This window comes from Rhinolophus hipposideros, assembly GCF_964194185.1.
Source record: "Rhinolophus hipposideros genome assembly, chromosome: 10".
NCBI lineage: Eukaryota > Metazoa > Chordata > Mammalia > Chiroptera > Rhinolophidae > Rhinolophus > Rhinolophus hipposideros.
The window spans coordinates 48,492,168-48,509,591 of record NC_138056.1 but is presented as its reverse complement, the minus strand read 5'-3'; the positions used below and the strand labels follow the sequence as shown (position 1 = coordinate 48,509,591).

Sequence of the window (17,424 nt, the reverse complement as noted above, 5' to 3'; positions counted from 1 at the left end):
CTCAGTTGTTCTTCTCTTTCAATTATATCGATTTCTGCTCTGATATTTGTAATTTTCTTGCTTTTACACACTTTTGGTCTAACTTGATCTCCTTTTTTCTAGATTTTTGTTTTTGTTTTTTAAGACCTTTTTATTGGGAAAGGGGAACAGTGTACTTCCAGGACTTTTTTCCAGTCAAGTTGTAGTTCTTTCAATATTAGTTGTGGAGGGTGCCGTTCAGCTTCAAGTTGTTGTCCTTTCAGTCTTAGTTGTGGAGGGCGCAGTTCAGCTCCAGGTCCAGTTACTGTTGCTAGTTGCAGGGGCGCAGCCCACCATCCCTTGCAGGAGTCGAACCGGCAACCTTGTGGTTGAGAGGACGTGCTCCAAACAACTGAGCCATCCGGGAGCTCAGTGGCAGCTCAGTTCAAGGTGCAGTGTTCAATCTTAGTTGCAGGGGACGATGCCCACCATCCCTTGCGGGACTCGAGGAGTTGAAACAGCAACCTTGTGGTTGAGAGCCCACTGGCCCATGTGGGAATTGAACCAGCAGCCTTCGGAGTTAAGAGCACGGAGCTCCAACTGCCTGAGCCACCGGGCTGGCCCCTTTTTCTAGTTTTTTAATGTCGAAGATTAAATTGTTGATATGAATTTTCTTCTTTTCTAATACATAAGTATTTAACTCTATAAATTTCCATGTAACTACTGTGTTAGCAATTCCTACAAATTTTGATGTGTTATATTTTCATTTTCATTCCATTCAGAAAGTGTTTTTAATGTTCCTTTAGACTTCCTAATTGACCCATGAGTTATTTAGAATATTTCGTTTAATTTCAAAATATTTGGAGGAGTTTCCCAACATCTTTCTGTTATTGTTTTCTAGTTTATCTCATATGGTTTGAGAATATACTCTGTATGATTTCTACTTTTTTATTTAATGGCTCTACCTTGGTGAATATTGTCTATCTTGGTGAATGTTTCAGGTGCACTTGAAGGTGTAATTCTGCTGTTATGTGAAGAGATCTTCTATAAACGTCATTAGGTCTAACTATTTGATTGTGCTGTTAACACTTCTAACCTGATTGTCTGTCTGCTTATTCATTCCATTACTGAGAGGAGGAATATTGAAGTCTTCAACTATAACTGGATTTTTCTATTTCTCCCTCAGTTTCATCAGTTTTTGCCTTAGTACTTGGAAGTTCTGTTGGTAGGAGCAGATATATTTAGGATTGTTATGTCTTCTTGGATAATTGAATCCTGTATGATTATCTCATGTTCCTCTTTATACTTAATAATTCCTTTGTTCTGAAATCTGTCTTTTCTGATATTAATATAACTGTTTATTAATATAACTTACCAAGTTTCACCAAAGGTCCCAAGAATCTTCACTCAGGAAAGAATGGTTTTTTAAGAAATGGTGCTGGAAAAACTAGATGGCCACTGTTGTTTCCTTAATGGCCCATGTCACAGACTTTGATAAAAAGTAAACTCTTAAAATGGGCAAAAGGCACTTTTCTTCCATGAAATTTCTTTGCATATTGTCACCCCCTCACCTTTGTATTACAATCATAGCATATGAAATGGCCTCCTAAGGGGAAAAATTACCAGTGTGTGAGTTGGGAGAGCTGAGTAGGATACGTTTCAGACATGCTGCCTGTGCCAGGTGTTCTCAACTCCTCTAACTCTACTTGGATATCCATATTCCAATTGTCAGATTGCCAATTAAGAATTTAACACTGACTATAAAACACACTGTATTTGGGGAATGAACTCAGATGCAATTTGACAATGCTTGTGATCTCTTTCGGGACTGGTCATCTGTTCTCCTGTTGTAGCATTCCATGACTGGTCTATAGTTTCTAACTTACTTCCTGGTAGCCAATCTAGTAGTGGAGCTTTTCAATCACACTCTATAAGAAATACTCAACTCTCACTTCTATGAATACATTCTTTATTCCCTTAAAAATTTTCTAGGCAATAGCTACCAAGTTCATTAAGGCTTGGCCTTTGCTTGGTAGGAATATAATCCCAGAGACTACAGGAAATAGCCAAATATATTATCTCATTACCACATACTCTTAGCTTATTAGCATTCCATCCCTGGAGTCTCATTAACTCTATCCATGGCCATTCAATAACCCGGACAAAAAATACCCCTAACTTCTTTGTTTTACCCTCTTTTCCTCCCCTGTACATGTAGTTTTTTTTTTAAATCAACTTTATTGAGGTAAAATATTCAAGTAATAGAACACACCTATTTCAAGTATACAATTTGATGAGTTTTAACAAATGTATATACATATGGAACCAACACCAAAATCAAGAAATAGACTATTTACATCAACCCCCAAAATTTTATTTACGCCCATTTCCAGTCAGTTTCCCTTCTCAACTCAGTCTCCAGACAACCTCTCATCTGCTTTCTGTAGTTACAGATTCGATCTATCTTTTCAAGAGTTTCATATAAGTGGAATCATACAATACGTATTCTTTTGTGTCTGGATTCTGCTCAGTATGTTTTCAATAGACATCCATGTTGTTGCATATGTCAATACTTCCTGCTTTTTATTACTAGAATTATTTCATTGTATTTCCAGGTATGTATATACAACATATTTATTCACTGATTGATGGTCATTTGAATTGTTTCCAAGTTGGGGCTATTATAAATAAAGTTTTGAAGAACAATTTGATGCATATGTGAGGAGATATGCTTTCATTTCTGTTAGGAAATACTGGGAGTGGAATTGCAGGGTCATATGGTAAGTGTTTGTTTAATTCAAAAGTCATTCTGCAACTGTTTTCAAAGCATTATATTCCCACAAGCAATGTATTATCATTCCAGTTGCTCCACATACTCATCGTCTTTTGATATTGTCAGTCTTTTTAATCCTAGACATTCTAATGAGTGTGTAGTCGTAGTTCAACCTACCAGAGATAGAGTTCAAAACAATGGTTATAAGAATGCTTAATGAACTTAGTGAGAATTTCAACAAAGAGATAGTAAGCATAAAGAAAGACATAGAAACTGTAAAAAAATAACCAGTCAGGAACAAAGAATGTAGTAACTGAAATGAAGAATACCCTCAAAGGAATCAACAGCAGATTAGATGAAGCAGAGGATTGAATCAGCAATTTCAATCCTGGGTAGAAAACACCCAATTGGAACAACAAAAGAAAAAAAAGAATAAAATAAAACAAAGACAGTTTAAGGGACCTGTGGGACAACATCAAGTGTAACAACATTCACGTCACAGGAGAACCAGATGGAGAAGAGAGGCAGCAAGGGATTGAGAAGCTATTTGGAGAAATAATGACTGAGAGCTTTCCTAACCTGGTGAAGGAAATAGACATACAAGCCCAGGAAGTGCAGAGAGTCCTAAACAAGATGAACCCAAACAGGCCCACACCAAGACACGTTATAATTAAATCAGTTGATAGTCTTATGGGAGCTCTCTTGTAAGTCACTAGTTGTCTTTCTCTTGCTGCTTTTAAGATTCTCTCTTTGTCTTTAACCTTTACCATTTAGTTGTATTTCTGGAAGTTTCTCCTGTTCTTTTATTTGGGACATGTTTCTTTGTTTCCTCATTCTAGCTGCCTGTCTGTGTTTGTTTCTAGGTAGATCTCCTATGTCTCTCACTCTTTGCTGGGTGGCCTTATTTAGTATGTGTCCTGTGTGGTCCAACGGCACAGTCCTCCTGATTTTCTGTACATGTGTTCCAGGAGTGTCCCTTGAGTGGTGTGTGTTCTCCTGTTGTAGTTGAACCTAGATCGCTTTTGGCACATCACGTTGGATTGACTCTCAGGCTGACTGACTATGAGGATTGGCTATGCCCACAGTGTATGAGCTGCTGTGTGGGAGCTGACCCCACAGATGGGGATTTGCCCCTTCAGGCTCTTGTGCCTATTGAAACCATCCTTTGGTTGTGCTCTAACCAGGTAGTGCTCTGGTGTGGTCTGAAGCTGGCCTCTGGGTTTGTTTTTTCTGGTATTTCTTGGGAGGGGCTCCCACGCAGGCCATTTTTAGTCTTGCCGCAGCACTGGCAATGCCTCATGACTCCCTGGGACCCCGCCCTACCCAGGTAGTGCTGCATCACCAGCGACATGCTCAATACTAGGTCAACCAGTCTACATCCTTAAGGAGCTTCTTTCAACAGCTGAGCCTTAAGGGCAGCTGACTGGTGCCAACAGGCCTAGGGGGCCCTGGGCCTTTTGCTAAACTTCCCAAGGCACAATACTAGTGGCAGCCAGCCTCTGTTCACAGTGACGCTGTCCCCACAAGCCTTCAGGTCCAGCACAGGCAGCAACCAATTACATATAGCTTTGTGCTCCTATCGGATAGCTGATTTCTCAACAGAAACTTTGCAGGTCAGAAGGGATGGGCAGGAAATATTCAAAGTAATGTAAAACAAGGGCCTATAACCAAGACTACTCTGCTTAGCAAGTCCATCATTTAAAATTGAAGGAGAGATAAAGAGTTTCCCAGACAAGAAAAAGCTAAAGGAGTTCATTAGTACCAAGCCAGTATTACAAGAAATGGGAAAAGAACTTCTTTAAGCAGAAGGAGAAGACAAACAAACAAAGATCAAAAGTTTGAACAATAAAATGGCAATGATTGTGTACCTATCAATAATAACATTAAATGTAAATGTATTAAATGCTCCAATCAAAAGCCATAGGGTAGCTGAATAGATAAGAAAACAGGAACCATATACTGTCTACAAGAGACCCACCTTGATCCAAAGACATACATATGTGTAGACTTAAAGTAAAGAGATGAAAAAAGATATTTCCCACAAATGGAAATGAGAAGAAAGCTGCAATAGCAATACTTATATTGGACAAAATAGACTTTAAAAGAAAGACTGTAATAAGAGACAAAGAAGGACATTACACAATAATAAAGGGATCAATCCAACAAGAGGACATCACCCTAGTGATATATATATATAAAACAAAATTGACTGACATAAAGGCAGAGATCAACAGTAAGGCAATTAGAGGGAACACCAAGATGGTGCAGTAGGTAAACACTGTGCTTACCTTCTCTCACAACGACATCAAAATTACAACTAAACTACAAAAACACCATCATTGAGAATCACCTAAAATCCTGCTGAACCAAAGCCATACAACTAAGGACGTGTAGAAGAAGCCACTTCCAGATTGGCAGGAGCGGCAGAAGTGAAGAACGGGCTGGTCCAATACCTGCGTGTGACCATTAAAGATCGGGAGGGATATTTCGTTTGTGGTGGTCCCCCACCCACCCCTCAGAGGAGTGAGAAGTCCCAGCCCAGAGTCCCAGTCCCAGGGAGAGAAGTTCCCATAATTTCTGGTTGTGAAAACTAGCAGAGATTGTGACTGAGTGAGACAGAATGTGGCTGCACTCCTAGGTGCTCCTCTTAAAGTGATGGTGCATGGACTTCCCCACAAATGGAATCACTGGCTCTGAGTACCAGTGCGGGGGCAGCAGCTGGAGAGGCAGCAGGGACATATGGTGGGAAACTGAGTTGTCTGGCTTGGGACGGCAGCTTTCTCCTGGACAGAGGAATTAGTGGAGGCATTGTTTCTTTGTTGAGCTCTCCCCCATCCCGGAGTGTGGACACAGGCTGCTGCCATATCTGAGTCTCTGCTGTTCGTTTGCCATGCCCTGGCTATTTGAGACCCCGCCCTACCCAACATTCAGGCACACTCAAGCCTCTTCCAGTGGCTTTTTTGTACAAATTACCTGCCTTAGCTCATGCAGCAGACTTTCCTAGGGACTGCCAAATGTTTGCGGAACCAAGACAAGCAGCATCTGGCTTGAACATCCTGTACCTCTGGCTGGGCAGCCCTAAGCTTGGCACTAGCGGCAGCCAGCCTTAGTTTGCAGCTTGGCCTCTTAAGGTACATCCAAGCTCTGGCAAGGGTGGCAGCCAGTTGCAGATTTCTTTGTGGCTCTTGCCAGGTGGCCCTGGGTGGGGCACTGGCTGCAGCTGAACTTGACCCATAGCAGATCCCCTCCGAGGTGGTCCTGGGGCTGGCGCCCCCAGTGGCCAGCTTCAAAACCAGCTGGAGCATCACCCAGCCACCTCCAAGAATGACACACCCAAGGGGAGGATTGGGCAGGCATCAGAGTCCTGCTGAAGCAGGTCCTGCTCTGTAAGGGTCAGCCCCTGGACAACAACTCTTCCACTGTAGTCAAGGCCAGTCCTCACAACCAGGGACCCCAAGGGTCAGTCCCTCACATTGATGTGCAATTATCATCCAAGTCTCAACTATACGAGGAAGGCACACACAACCCACACAAGGGACACACTGGGAGTGCGTGGCTCAGGTGACCAGAAAGACTGCCTCTGAACCCCACAGCATACCTATTACTCTACTAAGATCAGAAGACATAGCAGCTCTACTTAATACAGGGAAGCAGCCAAAATGGGAGACAAAGAAACGTGTATCAAATAAAAGAACAGAATAAAGCTCCAGAAAAAGAAGTAAACAAAATGGAGACAAAGAATCTATCAGACGCAGAGTTCCAAACACTGGTTATAAGGATGCTTACTGATTTCATGGAGAACTTTAACAAAGAGATATGAAACATAAAAATGGAGATGGAAAACATGAAAAAGAACCAGTTGGAAATAAAGAATACAATAATGGAAATGAAGAATATATTACAGGGAATCATCAGTAGGTTACATGAAGCAGAGGATCAAACCAGCAATGTAGAAAATAAGGTAGCAGAAAACCTCAACCAGAGAGCAAAAGAAATGAAATAGAGACTGAAAAAAACACCAAGACACATCATAATTAAAATGCCAAAGGTTAAATACAAAAAGAATCTTAAAAGCAGCAAGAGAAAAGAGGTTAGTTACCTACAAGGTAGGTCGATTATCAGCTGATTTCTCAACAGAAACTTTGCACGCCAGAAGAGATTGGTAGGAAATATTCAAAGCAATGAAATGCAAGATCTACAATCAAGATTACCCAGAAAAGCTATCATTTAGAATTGAAGGACAGATAGAGTTTTCCCAGACAAAAGAAAGCTAAAGGAGTTCATCACCACCAATCCAGTATTACAAGAAATCTTAGAGGGACTTCTTTAAGATGGGAGAGGGATTAGAGATGAGTTAAAAGGGGAAAAGATTAATTGGTTGTTACACAGTAGTCATGGGGGTGTATGGTACAGCATAAGGAATATAGTCAACAATATTGTGATAACTGTGTATGGTGCCGGATAGGTATTAGATCTGTCAGGATGATAGATGGGAATGGAGTTGGGGCAGGGTGAAAAAGAATTCAAAAAATTGAGGAGCACTTAAGGGGCCTCTGGGACAACATCAAGCATACCAACAATTGCATTTTAGGGGTACCAAAAGGAGAAGAGAGAGAGCAAGGAATTGAAAACCTATTTGAAGAAATAATGACAGAAAACTTCCCTAACTTGGTGAAGGAAATACATATACAAGCCCATAAAGCACAGAGAGTCCCAAACAAGATGAACCCGAAAAGGCCAACACTTTTCAAGTGTACATGGAACCCTTTCTAAGATAGACCACATGTTAGGGCACAAAACAAGTCTCAATAAATTTAAGAAGACTGGAATCATGTCAAGCATCTTTTCTGATACAATGAGATGAAACTAGAAATCAATTACAAGAAAAAAACAGAAAACACACAAACACATGGAGGCTAAATAACATGATACTAAATAATGAATGGGTCAACCATGAGATCAAGGAAGATATCAAAATATATCGTGAGACAAATGAAAATCAAAACAAAATGACCCCGAATCTATGGGACAAAGCAAAAAAATACAAAAGATCAATGAAACCAAGAGCTGTTTTTTTTAAGATAAACAAAATTGAAAACCTTTAACCAGACTCATCTAGAAAAAAAAGAGAGAGGACCCAAATTAATAAAATCAGAAATGAAAAAGAAGTGGCAATGGACACCACAGAAATAAAAAGAAAATAATACTACAAGGAACTATATGCCAACAAATTAGACAATCTGGAAGAAATGGATAAATTCCTAGAAGAATACAATCTTCCAAGTCTGCATCAAAAAGAAACAGAAAATCTGAACATACCGATTACTACTAATAAAATCAAATCAGTAATCAACAAGCTCCCAACAAGCAAAAGTCTTGGACCAAATGGTTTCACAGATGAATTTTACCAAACATTCAAAAAAGAATTGACACCTATTCTCAGTCTAGAAAAAGTGCCGCATACCTCACTGCTGAATATCACTATGGTCACCTTCCCTTTGGGAAACTATGCACCAAAGCCAGCACCTAGTTCACACTTCAAAAGCAATTTTGGAACTCTTTTCCTGGAATGGCCATAAGAGCTGTTGTCATATTACCCTTGATGTCCTGAATGTAGTCAAAATGCCTACCTTTTAATATTTCCTTTATCTTCGGGTAAAGAAAGAAGTCTTTGGGGGCCAAATGAGGTGAATAGGGAGGGTGCTCCAATACAATTATTTGTTTACTGGCTAAAAACTCCCTCACAGACAGTGCCGTGGGAGCTGGTGCATTGTCGTGATGCAAGAGCCATGAATTGTGGGCAAACAGTTCAGGTCACCTAACTGTTTTATGCAGCCTTTTCAGCACTTCCAAATAGTAAACTTGAAAGTGCTGAAAAGGCTGCATGAAACAGTTAGACGACCTGACTGTTCGCCCACAATTTGTCCAGCTGGTACAAATTCATAATGACTAATCCCTCTGATATCAAAAAAGATTAGCAACATCGTTGCAACAAGTTCACGAACTTAATTGTCTGACCTTGTGTGTGTGTGTGTGTGTGTGTGTGTGTGTGTGTGTGTGTGTGTGTGTAGTCACAGGACGTAAAGTACAGCAGAGGGAATATAGTCAATGGTATTGTAACAGCTGTGTACAGAGTCAGATGGATAGTAGACTTGTTAGGGTTACTACTTGATGAAGCAGGTAAATGTCTAATTACTATGTTGTTTTGTACTCCTGAAACTAATCATTGAAAAAATAAAATAAAATGATAAACGTCTAAGTATTACTTTGTCTTGTGCACCTGAAACTAATAATAATAATAAAAATAAAAATAAATAAATAAATAAATAAATAAATAAATAAATAAATAAATAAATAAATAAAATCTTTGCCCACCTCAACCTTTCAAAGGTTTATCCTCCATGTTTTCTCCTGGAAGTTTTATAGTTTTAGTTTTTAATATTTAGTTTCATGAAACATTTTCAATTAATTTTTTGTATATGGTATGAGCTAAGGATCAAGTTTCACTTTTTTCCATATAAATATTTTGAAAATCATGTACCATGTGTCCCCTCGATTTTTCTTCTTTTTCAAAATTGTTCTGGCTTTCCCAGGTCCTTTGTAGTTCCATGTAAATTTAGAATCAGCTGCTCAATTTCTACAAAAAAGTCTGCTTGTATTTGATGGGGATCGTATTGATTCTATTGAACAATTTGGATATATTTGTCTTCTAAACAATGTTGACTCTTTCACTCTGTAATTATGGTTTTCTTCTCCATTTATCTAGTTCTTTAATTTTTTTCAGCACTGTTTTATAGTTTGGAACACAGGTCTTGCAAGTATTTTGTTAACTTTATCACCAATTCTATGTTTTTTTATTCCATTACAAATGATATTTTTATTTTTATTTCCAATTGGTTATTGTTTGTATACAGAAATAAAATAGATATTTTGTATAGTGATTTTTATTTACTCCTTTCCAATATTTATGCCTTTTATTTCTTTTCTTGCCTTTTTGCACTGGCTAGGATGTCCATCGCAGTACTGAATAAAAGTGGTGAGAGAAGATAGGCTGTCTACTTCCTCGTCTTAGGGTAAAAGGCATTCAGTCTTACACCATTAACCATGATGTTAGCTATGGATTTTTCATAGGTGCCATTTATGAGGCTGAGGGTGTTCTTTTCCATCCCACACTTTACTGAGAGATTTTAATATGAATTCCATTTTATAGGATATTTTGGTGAGCATAAAATTCTAGGCTAGGAGAGTTTTTCCTTTTAGCACTGTTAAGATGTCATTCTACAGTCTGTTGGCTTCCATAGTTTCTATTGAGAAGGTAGTTCTCATTCCTATTGTTGCTACATTAAAGGAAAAGTATCTTACTTTCTCTGGCTATTTTTTAGTTTTTTTCCTTGAACTTCGGTTTTCAAAAGTTTGACAGTGATACATTGTGTTTCCTTGGTGGGTTTTCGGTTTTTTTGGCTTGGGATTTGCTGAGCTTCTTAAATCCGTACGTTGATTTCTCACCAGTTTTGGAGATTTCTCAGACATTATCTGTGCAAATTGTTTTTGTATCGTTCTTTTTCCCTTCTACTTCTGGGATTTGAATTGCATGCATTTCAGATCTTTTGAACAGGACCCACAAACTTTTGTGCTCTTTTTTTTTCTAATTATTTTTGTCCTCTGTGATTCACTTTGGTTATTTTCTATTAACCTGTCTTTCTTTTGCTCATCCTTTCCTATTTATACCCATCCAAAAAGTTCTCAAGTTCACACACTATATTTTTCAGTTCTGAAATGTTCATTTATTTTATTTTATAGATTCCAATTCTCTCTTGAAATTTTTCATTTCTTATACTTTGTCTATCTTTTCCTCTATTTGCATGGCGGGGGGGTGATATAGTCATTATAGTTAATTTAAGGTCCCTGTCTCGTAATTATGATATCTATGTTTTTGTTTCTACTCTTTCTTTGTCTCATTTGGCCTATTCAAATTTTTTTAACCTGCCCTCAACTTTTTGATTGGGTACTGGACATTGAAGACAAAAATTTTTTTAAGCTATAGATGATTTATCTTCCTTCAAGGAGAGTTGTATTCTTCTAGCAAACAAAGTATCAATGGGTCATCTTTGTTGTGGCTTGGTTGTTCATTCTTATGCCTCATCTATTCTAATTTGCCTTTATTTATAGGGTTTAGCCATTACTCCTAGAGCCTGGCATTTCCAGGGTCTCAACTGAAGTCCTGGAGGACTTACCAAGGCCCATCCACTTAGCTAGGGCTTGAATTCCAACCTCAGACTCTACACAATCATGTGGGTGCTAAAATCTCACTGCAACTCTGTAACCTGCCAGCTATATTCTTCTGGGCTCTCCAAGTCTTTCCCTATCTATGCACACCTCAGGAGTTGGTCAATGACTTGAAGGGAATTTGTTTATAGATTTGATGTTCCTTCTCTGCAGTACTCTCTTATCCAGGATTCTGCCCCTCAAGATCCAGCCACTTTGGTTACCCGAATCCCAACCCCATATTTCCTCAGCCTAGTGAGACTTCTCTTTTCTAACTGAGCTCGACTCTCCAGCCCTGCAAATTGGGAAATGCCCTCAGGTAAAAGGCTGGGGTCATGTGGACTCACCTCCTGAGCTTTCCCTCTTTCAAATACTGCTGTTCTTCGAGGCATGCCATTGCTTGCTCTCTGAAGCCTTCAAACAATTGTTTTATACATATTGTCCAGGATTACAGTTGTTTGGGGCAGGAAGGTTAGTTCCAAACAGGCTATTCTGACATAGCCAAAACTTTAAAGTCCTCTTTGAAATTTTGACATAACATACACTATGAATAAGAGAATCGCAGCACCAGCCCTAGGATTTTAGAGTGAACCAGGACTTTTTTTGGAGAAGTAGTTCCTGGCTCTCATGCAGATTGAATGCCTGACCAGGGAACTTCATGACTATGGGTCTCAAGTTGTCCCTTATGTATTGGGTATTCATTTGAATAAACAAAATATAAAATTGGATATGTATGGAAACATCCCATCATCAATTGCAAGTGAGAAATGTTATATTATTAGCTCAAGTAAATCCTAAAGCACAAGTAAATTTCATGAGCAGGTGGCTCAGACTCCCATGACACACCATCTTTATCTTGCTGTATTAACGCCTTTCCATCAAGCCTAACATACAGCCTCATGGGAAATTTCCTATAACCAACTCCTTCAAGAAGAAAAAAATTCAGACCTGATTTACAAATAGTTGTTCAAAATACACTGAGACCACCCAAAAGTGGACTGCTGCAGCCCTGCAGCCCCATTCAGGAGGTCCCTGAAGAATCAATAACAAGGTAAATCCCATCAGTGGGCAGAATCTTGGGCAACGCTGCTGGCTTTTTGCTTGGTAGAAGGTGAAATGGAAAGAGGTATAGATTTATACAACTTTATGGGCAATGACTAATGGTTTTGCTGAGCTATGAAGGAACTTATAAAGAACAAGATAAGGGGATTGGTAAAGAGGAGATCTGGAGAAGTGTTAAGGTATTAGATCTCTCAGAATGGGCACAAAGATATTCGTGTCCCATGTAACTATTAACCAAAGGGTACCTGATTTACAAATAGTAGGTAAACCAGCACTGCAAAACAGCAAGAGTAGGCAAAGTCAGGTAGACTGATCCATCCCATGGATATCAGTCAGACTCGTAATAAGAATGAAGGCTGCAGCACTGGAGTGAAGTGCTGAGCCCTTGAGGGCTGCTAATAATGTGTCCTCATGGTCAGCAAAGCCCAGGGACATCCTTCCACCCTCTCAGATGTGCTCCAGAAGATGCCAGGGAATTGATCCTTGAGGGATGGTGTCCCGTGGGAGAACCATCTTGAGAGAAGGACCCCAGGAGGCATCCCTGAAAAGAGGGGCTGAAGGTCTAATGAGCCGTGGCTCAGCCTTCAACAAGGTCTTGCACAGAGACAGCACAGGAAACAGCAATGTGGACCAGGCTTCACAGGAGAGAAGGGCAATGAATGGAATGCCAGGGGAAAGGCAGAGAAAGCTGGGGTGGGGAGGCCAGAGCCTAGAAATCTGGGCCAGGGATCAGGAAGACTGACTGGGTGTGCACAAGAGGCCGACAACCAAGATCCAGCTTGGTATGCACACATGGGCTGTGGGATCTTGGACCACATACCCCGGTAGGTCTGTGCACGGGCGTATGCTCACATGTGGGACTCAAATCATCATGGCCAAGGGTGCTGCACAGGAAAACAAGACTGAGGACAGCAGTAACCATTGGAAACACTAGCACACTTCGCACTCTGACATGTCCCAGGTTCTTGTGTAAGCTTTGTCCAAGCGTTCTTTCCATCAAGACTCACAACAAGCCCAGGAGGTCACAATGAGGGAAAAGGGCTCAGAGGGGAAGTGATTTTCCCAAGGTCACACAGTTGGAGGTAGGAGCTGGGATTGCAATCGAGTCCTTTCAGACTCTCAAGGCCACACACTTAACCACTAAGGTCCACATGACATAATGAAGGTAAAAAACTCGGCTGGCAGCCGGTGCTCACTACGTGGGTGAGCCATTGCCCTTGGACGTGGACCATTTTGGAGTGCCCCCTCTGCTGAAAACAGAGCGGATATTCAAAAAGATCTCATTGAATTGGAAACCCCTCATAAATCTGTTCCCTAAGACCCTCACTGCATAGATGAGGAAACTGAGGCTCAGAGGCCCAAAGTCACAGCAGCAAGTGGCAGAACTTGTCCAGGAGCCAGGACTCTCGGTTGCCAGATGGGGCTCAGCTCCTTACAGCAGGCTGGCTCCAGAACAACCTCTGCTCTCACTGCACACCAGCTGTGGCCTTGGACAAGTGCCTGTCGTGCTCTAACCCCCAGTGACCCCTTTGTGGAAGGGACATAACCACTCTGTGGCAGGGCTGGATGAGAAGTGATGGTGTTCTAAAGTGTAGTGTCAGGTTGGGCTTTTTGTCCTCTGTCCCCTCCAGCACTGTAACCAGTCATACACAATCCTGACAAGGAGAACCTGCTAGGCAAGTTCTATGCCCTGAGACATAACTCCCAGTGGGCACTAGGCACAGGGCCGTGTCACTCACAAGTAGTGTGTAATTCAAAATAAAGCAAGAATGGGGCTTTGAAATATCGAAGGTGAAATTCTTTCAGGAAGTACTTGTGGTGCCCTGCCTTGTGGAGACCCAGCACGCGCCTGGTCTGCCTGTTGGATAGCCCAGCGCCGCCTGGCAGTGAAACGCCATGTACCCCCTCTCCACCAGGGTCTCAGCAACCCTACCTCCACCCGCAAAGCTGTGGGACAGAGGACACAGGAGAGGGGCACCTGGACTTGATTGACCCTCTGGCTTTGGCCCTCTGCATTTCTGCCCCTCAACCCCCCTACTGTGCCTCACCGGGAACCATTAGCCTCTCTGAGAGCAGAAATGTCTAGGGCAGTGCCAATTACATCCCTTTGGGTTTGAGAAAAAAACCTGGTGACTGAAATTAAATGGTTTTCGGTTAACTAAGGGATAACGCTCTCAATTTAGGACAAAGCGGTTTCACTCTTTTGCTAGATCCTGGGGGCTGACTTCTGGAACATTATTTCAAACAAAGATTTTCATTGTCAGATACCCATTCTTAATTTAGTACTTACCCTATCGAGACTCACATAAAAATCTGAAATGTAGATTCATCTGATGTTATCAATAAAGAAACAGAAAAGGAAATAGAAAACCTTAGTCCTAATATTTTCTCCCTTGTAAACTTGAACTTCTGGGTTCTCCAGGGAACATGGCGTAGAAGAAACAGTCCTGCCCTGGGAATCAAAAACCTGAGTTCTGGTGGTGACTCTACATCCAATCCTGTGACACCTGGGAAAGCCCCTGCTCAGTCTCTGGCCTTGAGGGCGGGGGCGGAGGGGGGAATTAGTTGGCCTTGAAAATAAAAAAAGATTTTTTTCCGGTTTTCACATGGGTGGTTTTATGCCTAAGAGCTGTGAGAAGAGAGAGAAATTAGAGGTGAGAAGGAAAATCACAGGGACAAGGCTCATGGAATCATCAGGATCGGTGAGACAGTCATACCAGTGTGGACTTGGACTGGCCCGAGGGGTCACTTAACCCGAGGGACAATTCTAAAGTTCAGGCATAGGATGGAGACAGGATTTCTGGCAGCTCAAACCTCCCAGGTCTGTGGGTTGAAAACACTCCCTTCTGATTCCGGGATTCTTTTGCTTCTGAGCAGCTAAAGCAAGCAGATCTCTAGTTCCTCCGCTCTGTGAGCCAGGCCTCCCAGGCCTGCCCAGGTCACATGACAACTTCTGACCAGGGACTTCAGAAGACTGCTGGGCATGCAGTGGTTCAACAAGCATGCCTGCTTAAGCAGCCACAGCCATGAAGGAGGCAAGTTCAATGGAGTAACACACATACTGTCTTGGATTCTCTGTTGCTACCCCATGGTGGGAGAATTCATTATCAGTTCAGACTCCAGCCAGGAATAACTCTTCTCCCCAACAACATTTTCAGTGTCACTCCCTCACTTTAACATGACAAAGAGCCCCACATCCAGAGAGGTGATACAGAGTATTCAACTTAGATGGAGACAAACAGTACCACTGCACCAAGAAAACAAGAGCAAAAGGAGTCGTTCCCTGGTTAATAATTATGGTTGGAGACAGCATGTTGCTGTAAACCTTGGAGAAATCTGCCTGTCCTAGTAACGTGGTGACAAAGATGTCACTTTAAAAAAACTTAAAGTAAATGCCGAAAGAGAAAGTTTAGAGGCCTGGTTTAAGATCTGATGCCCCCGAAAGGATCACATGGGACACGGGAAAGAGGAGCCACAGAAACTCTTCCACAATTGCAAGTAAGTAACTACGTGATTCATTGCTTCATGTCTTCCTCTACCCCCAGAATTTCAGCTACATGAGGTTGGAGACCTTGTCTGTCTTGTTGAACTTGTCTAGTACATACTGAGCATGTAACACATGGCTTTGTATGTCACCGGCAATTTTTCCAAATTTGATTAGAAAAGGAAAGAGGGAATAGAGATAGGATGAGGACAGGGCCTGTCATCTCTCTTACAAAGTTGATTGTAAATAATTTGGCTACATTAATTATACAGTGATAGTTATGTAATTCTCATTCCCCGATCACTGATTGTTCTGTTTTCCAGATATGCCCGGTTCCCGGATGTTTTCACTGCCCACCCACTGAGCATCCAGCTTAAGCCGCCATGCAGACTACAGCCTGTAACAGATCAGAGGACTACTTGGTCATCTTCTATCGTACGGCTTCCCCTCTCTGCCAGAATCACTCTTCCTACCTTCTTGTCTTTCTCTTCTTCTACTGCTCATCCTGGTGGGTAACACCCTCATCCTGGTGGCTGTGGTGGCAGAGCCCAGCCTCCACAAGCCCATGTACTTGTGGTGGTGCAGACCTCCCACATGGCTTTTGGTAGCACTGCTCACATCTCTAACTGCTTCTGTGACCACTTGGCCGTGGTCCAGGCCTCCTGCTCTGACCCCACGCCCCAGACACTCATGGGCTTCTGCATCGCCATGGTGGTGTCCTTCCTGCCCCTTCTCCTGGTGCTTCTCTCCTATGCCCACACCCTGGCCTCGGTGCTTCACATCACCTCCCGAGAAGGCCGCTCAAAAGCCTTCTCTACTTGCAGCTCCCACCTCCTGGTGGTTGGCACCTACTACTCATCCATTGCGATCGCCTACGTGGCCTACAGAGCTGACCTGGCCCCTGACTTCCACATCATGGGCAACATGGTGTTCTCCATTGTCCTCACCTCTCTGATCTACATGCTGAGGAACAAGGATGTCATCGCAGCCATCACCAAAATGGCACATCCCTGGGGCCCAAAGAATACTAGGAAACCTTGATTCGTACATGTAACTGGTCTACTCACAAACACCAATAACGATAGAGGGGAAAATGGAGAATTCAGGCAGCCAGATAGTTAGAATAATAATTCTCAAAATATAGTTTTAGGTATTCCTCCACTGTGATAAAATAATGATTTTCTTCCCTTAACTCGCAGACAAATGGATGATATTTTTCTATTTAATTTTTAAGTTATGAATCCCAAATTTCACAAGACTGTGAATACAATTGTGTTCACATTTCCATGAATTCAAAGGAGTTTTATTGTCAGAGACTCCAAGTATTTGACCAGGAAGAAATTCAGCCTTTTCCCTTATGTCTCTTCTTCCAATATTTCTAGATGTTTCCAGGACTGCTGACACATAAATGTGTCTAGCATAAATGCCCTTTTTGCTAGAACAGCTACTTAGAAACCCCTTCAAGGAAAACGTCTGACACTGCTACCATTTCAATCCTTGTTGCGTGAAAATTCACAGCCACTACCAATATTTCTATACCAGTCACACAGAAAATTTACCTCTGGTATCTATACCCTCATGATGTCGTTAAAGAGCATACCCTTCTTCAAGTTTACACTTAGGCAAGTGCTGTCCCTTACCAAACCCATGTGGGCAACAAAACATTCATTCTCAGTCACACCACAGTTTTTCCACCCACGACAATGGGGAGCTAAGGTAGAGAAATTTCCCCTTATCAGGAGGATGCTGTGTCCATGACCTCTACTCTTTCTCAAAATACAGTCTTAGGAATTCTTTTTCTGGCCTTAGTGGCCAGCCCAGGCTCTTTCTTTTCTTCCCTTATGCCACATTGCCTCTTGAACACCTGTGGGGTTTGTCCATT

At 41.7% G+C, this 17,424-nt stretch overlaps 1 protein-coding gene across 1 annotated transcript; it reads left to right on the top strand.

Annotated features, from left to right (window-relative positions):
• Positions 1-15,041: 15,041 nt before the first annotated feature.
• On the top strand, positions 15,042-16,583 carry LOC308503428 (olfactory receptor 2AT4-like; the record flags this gene model as incomplete). The annotated part of the gene is made up of 3 exons (XM_081062719.1): positions 15,042-15,093; positions 16,001-16,109; positions 16,151-16,583. 3 exons carry the CDS (start codon positions 15,042-15,044, stop codon positions 16,581-16,583), a joined length of 594 nt encoding a protein of 197 aa, XP_080918845.1.
• Positions 16,584-17,424: the final 841 nt, after the last annotated feature.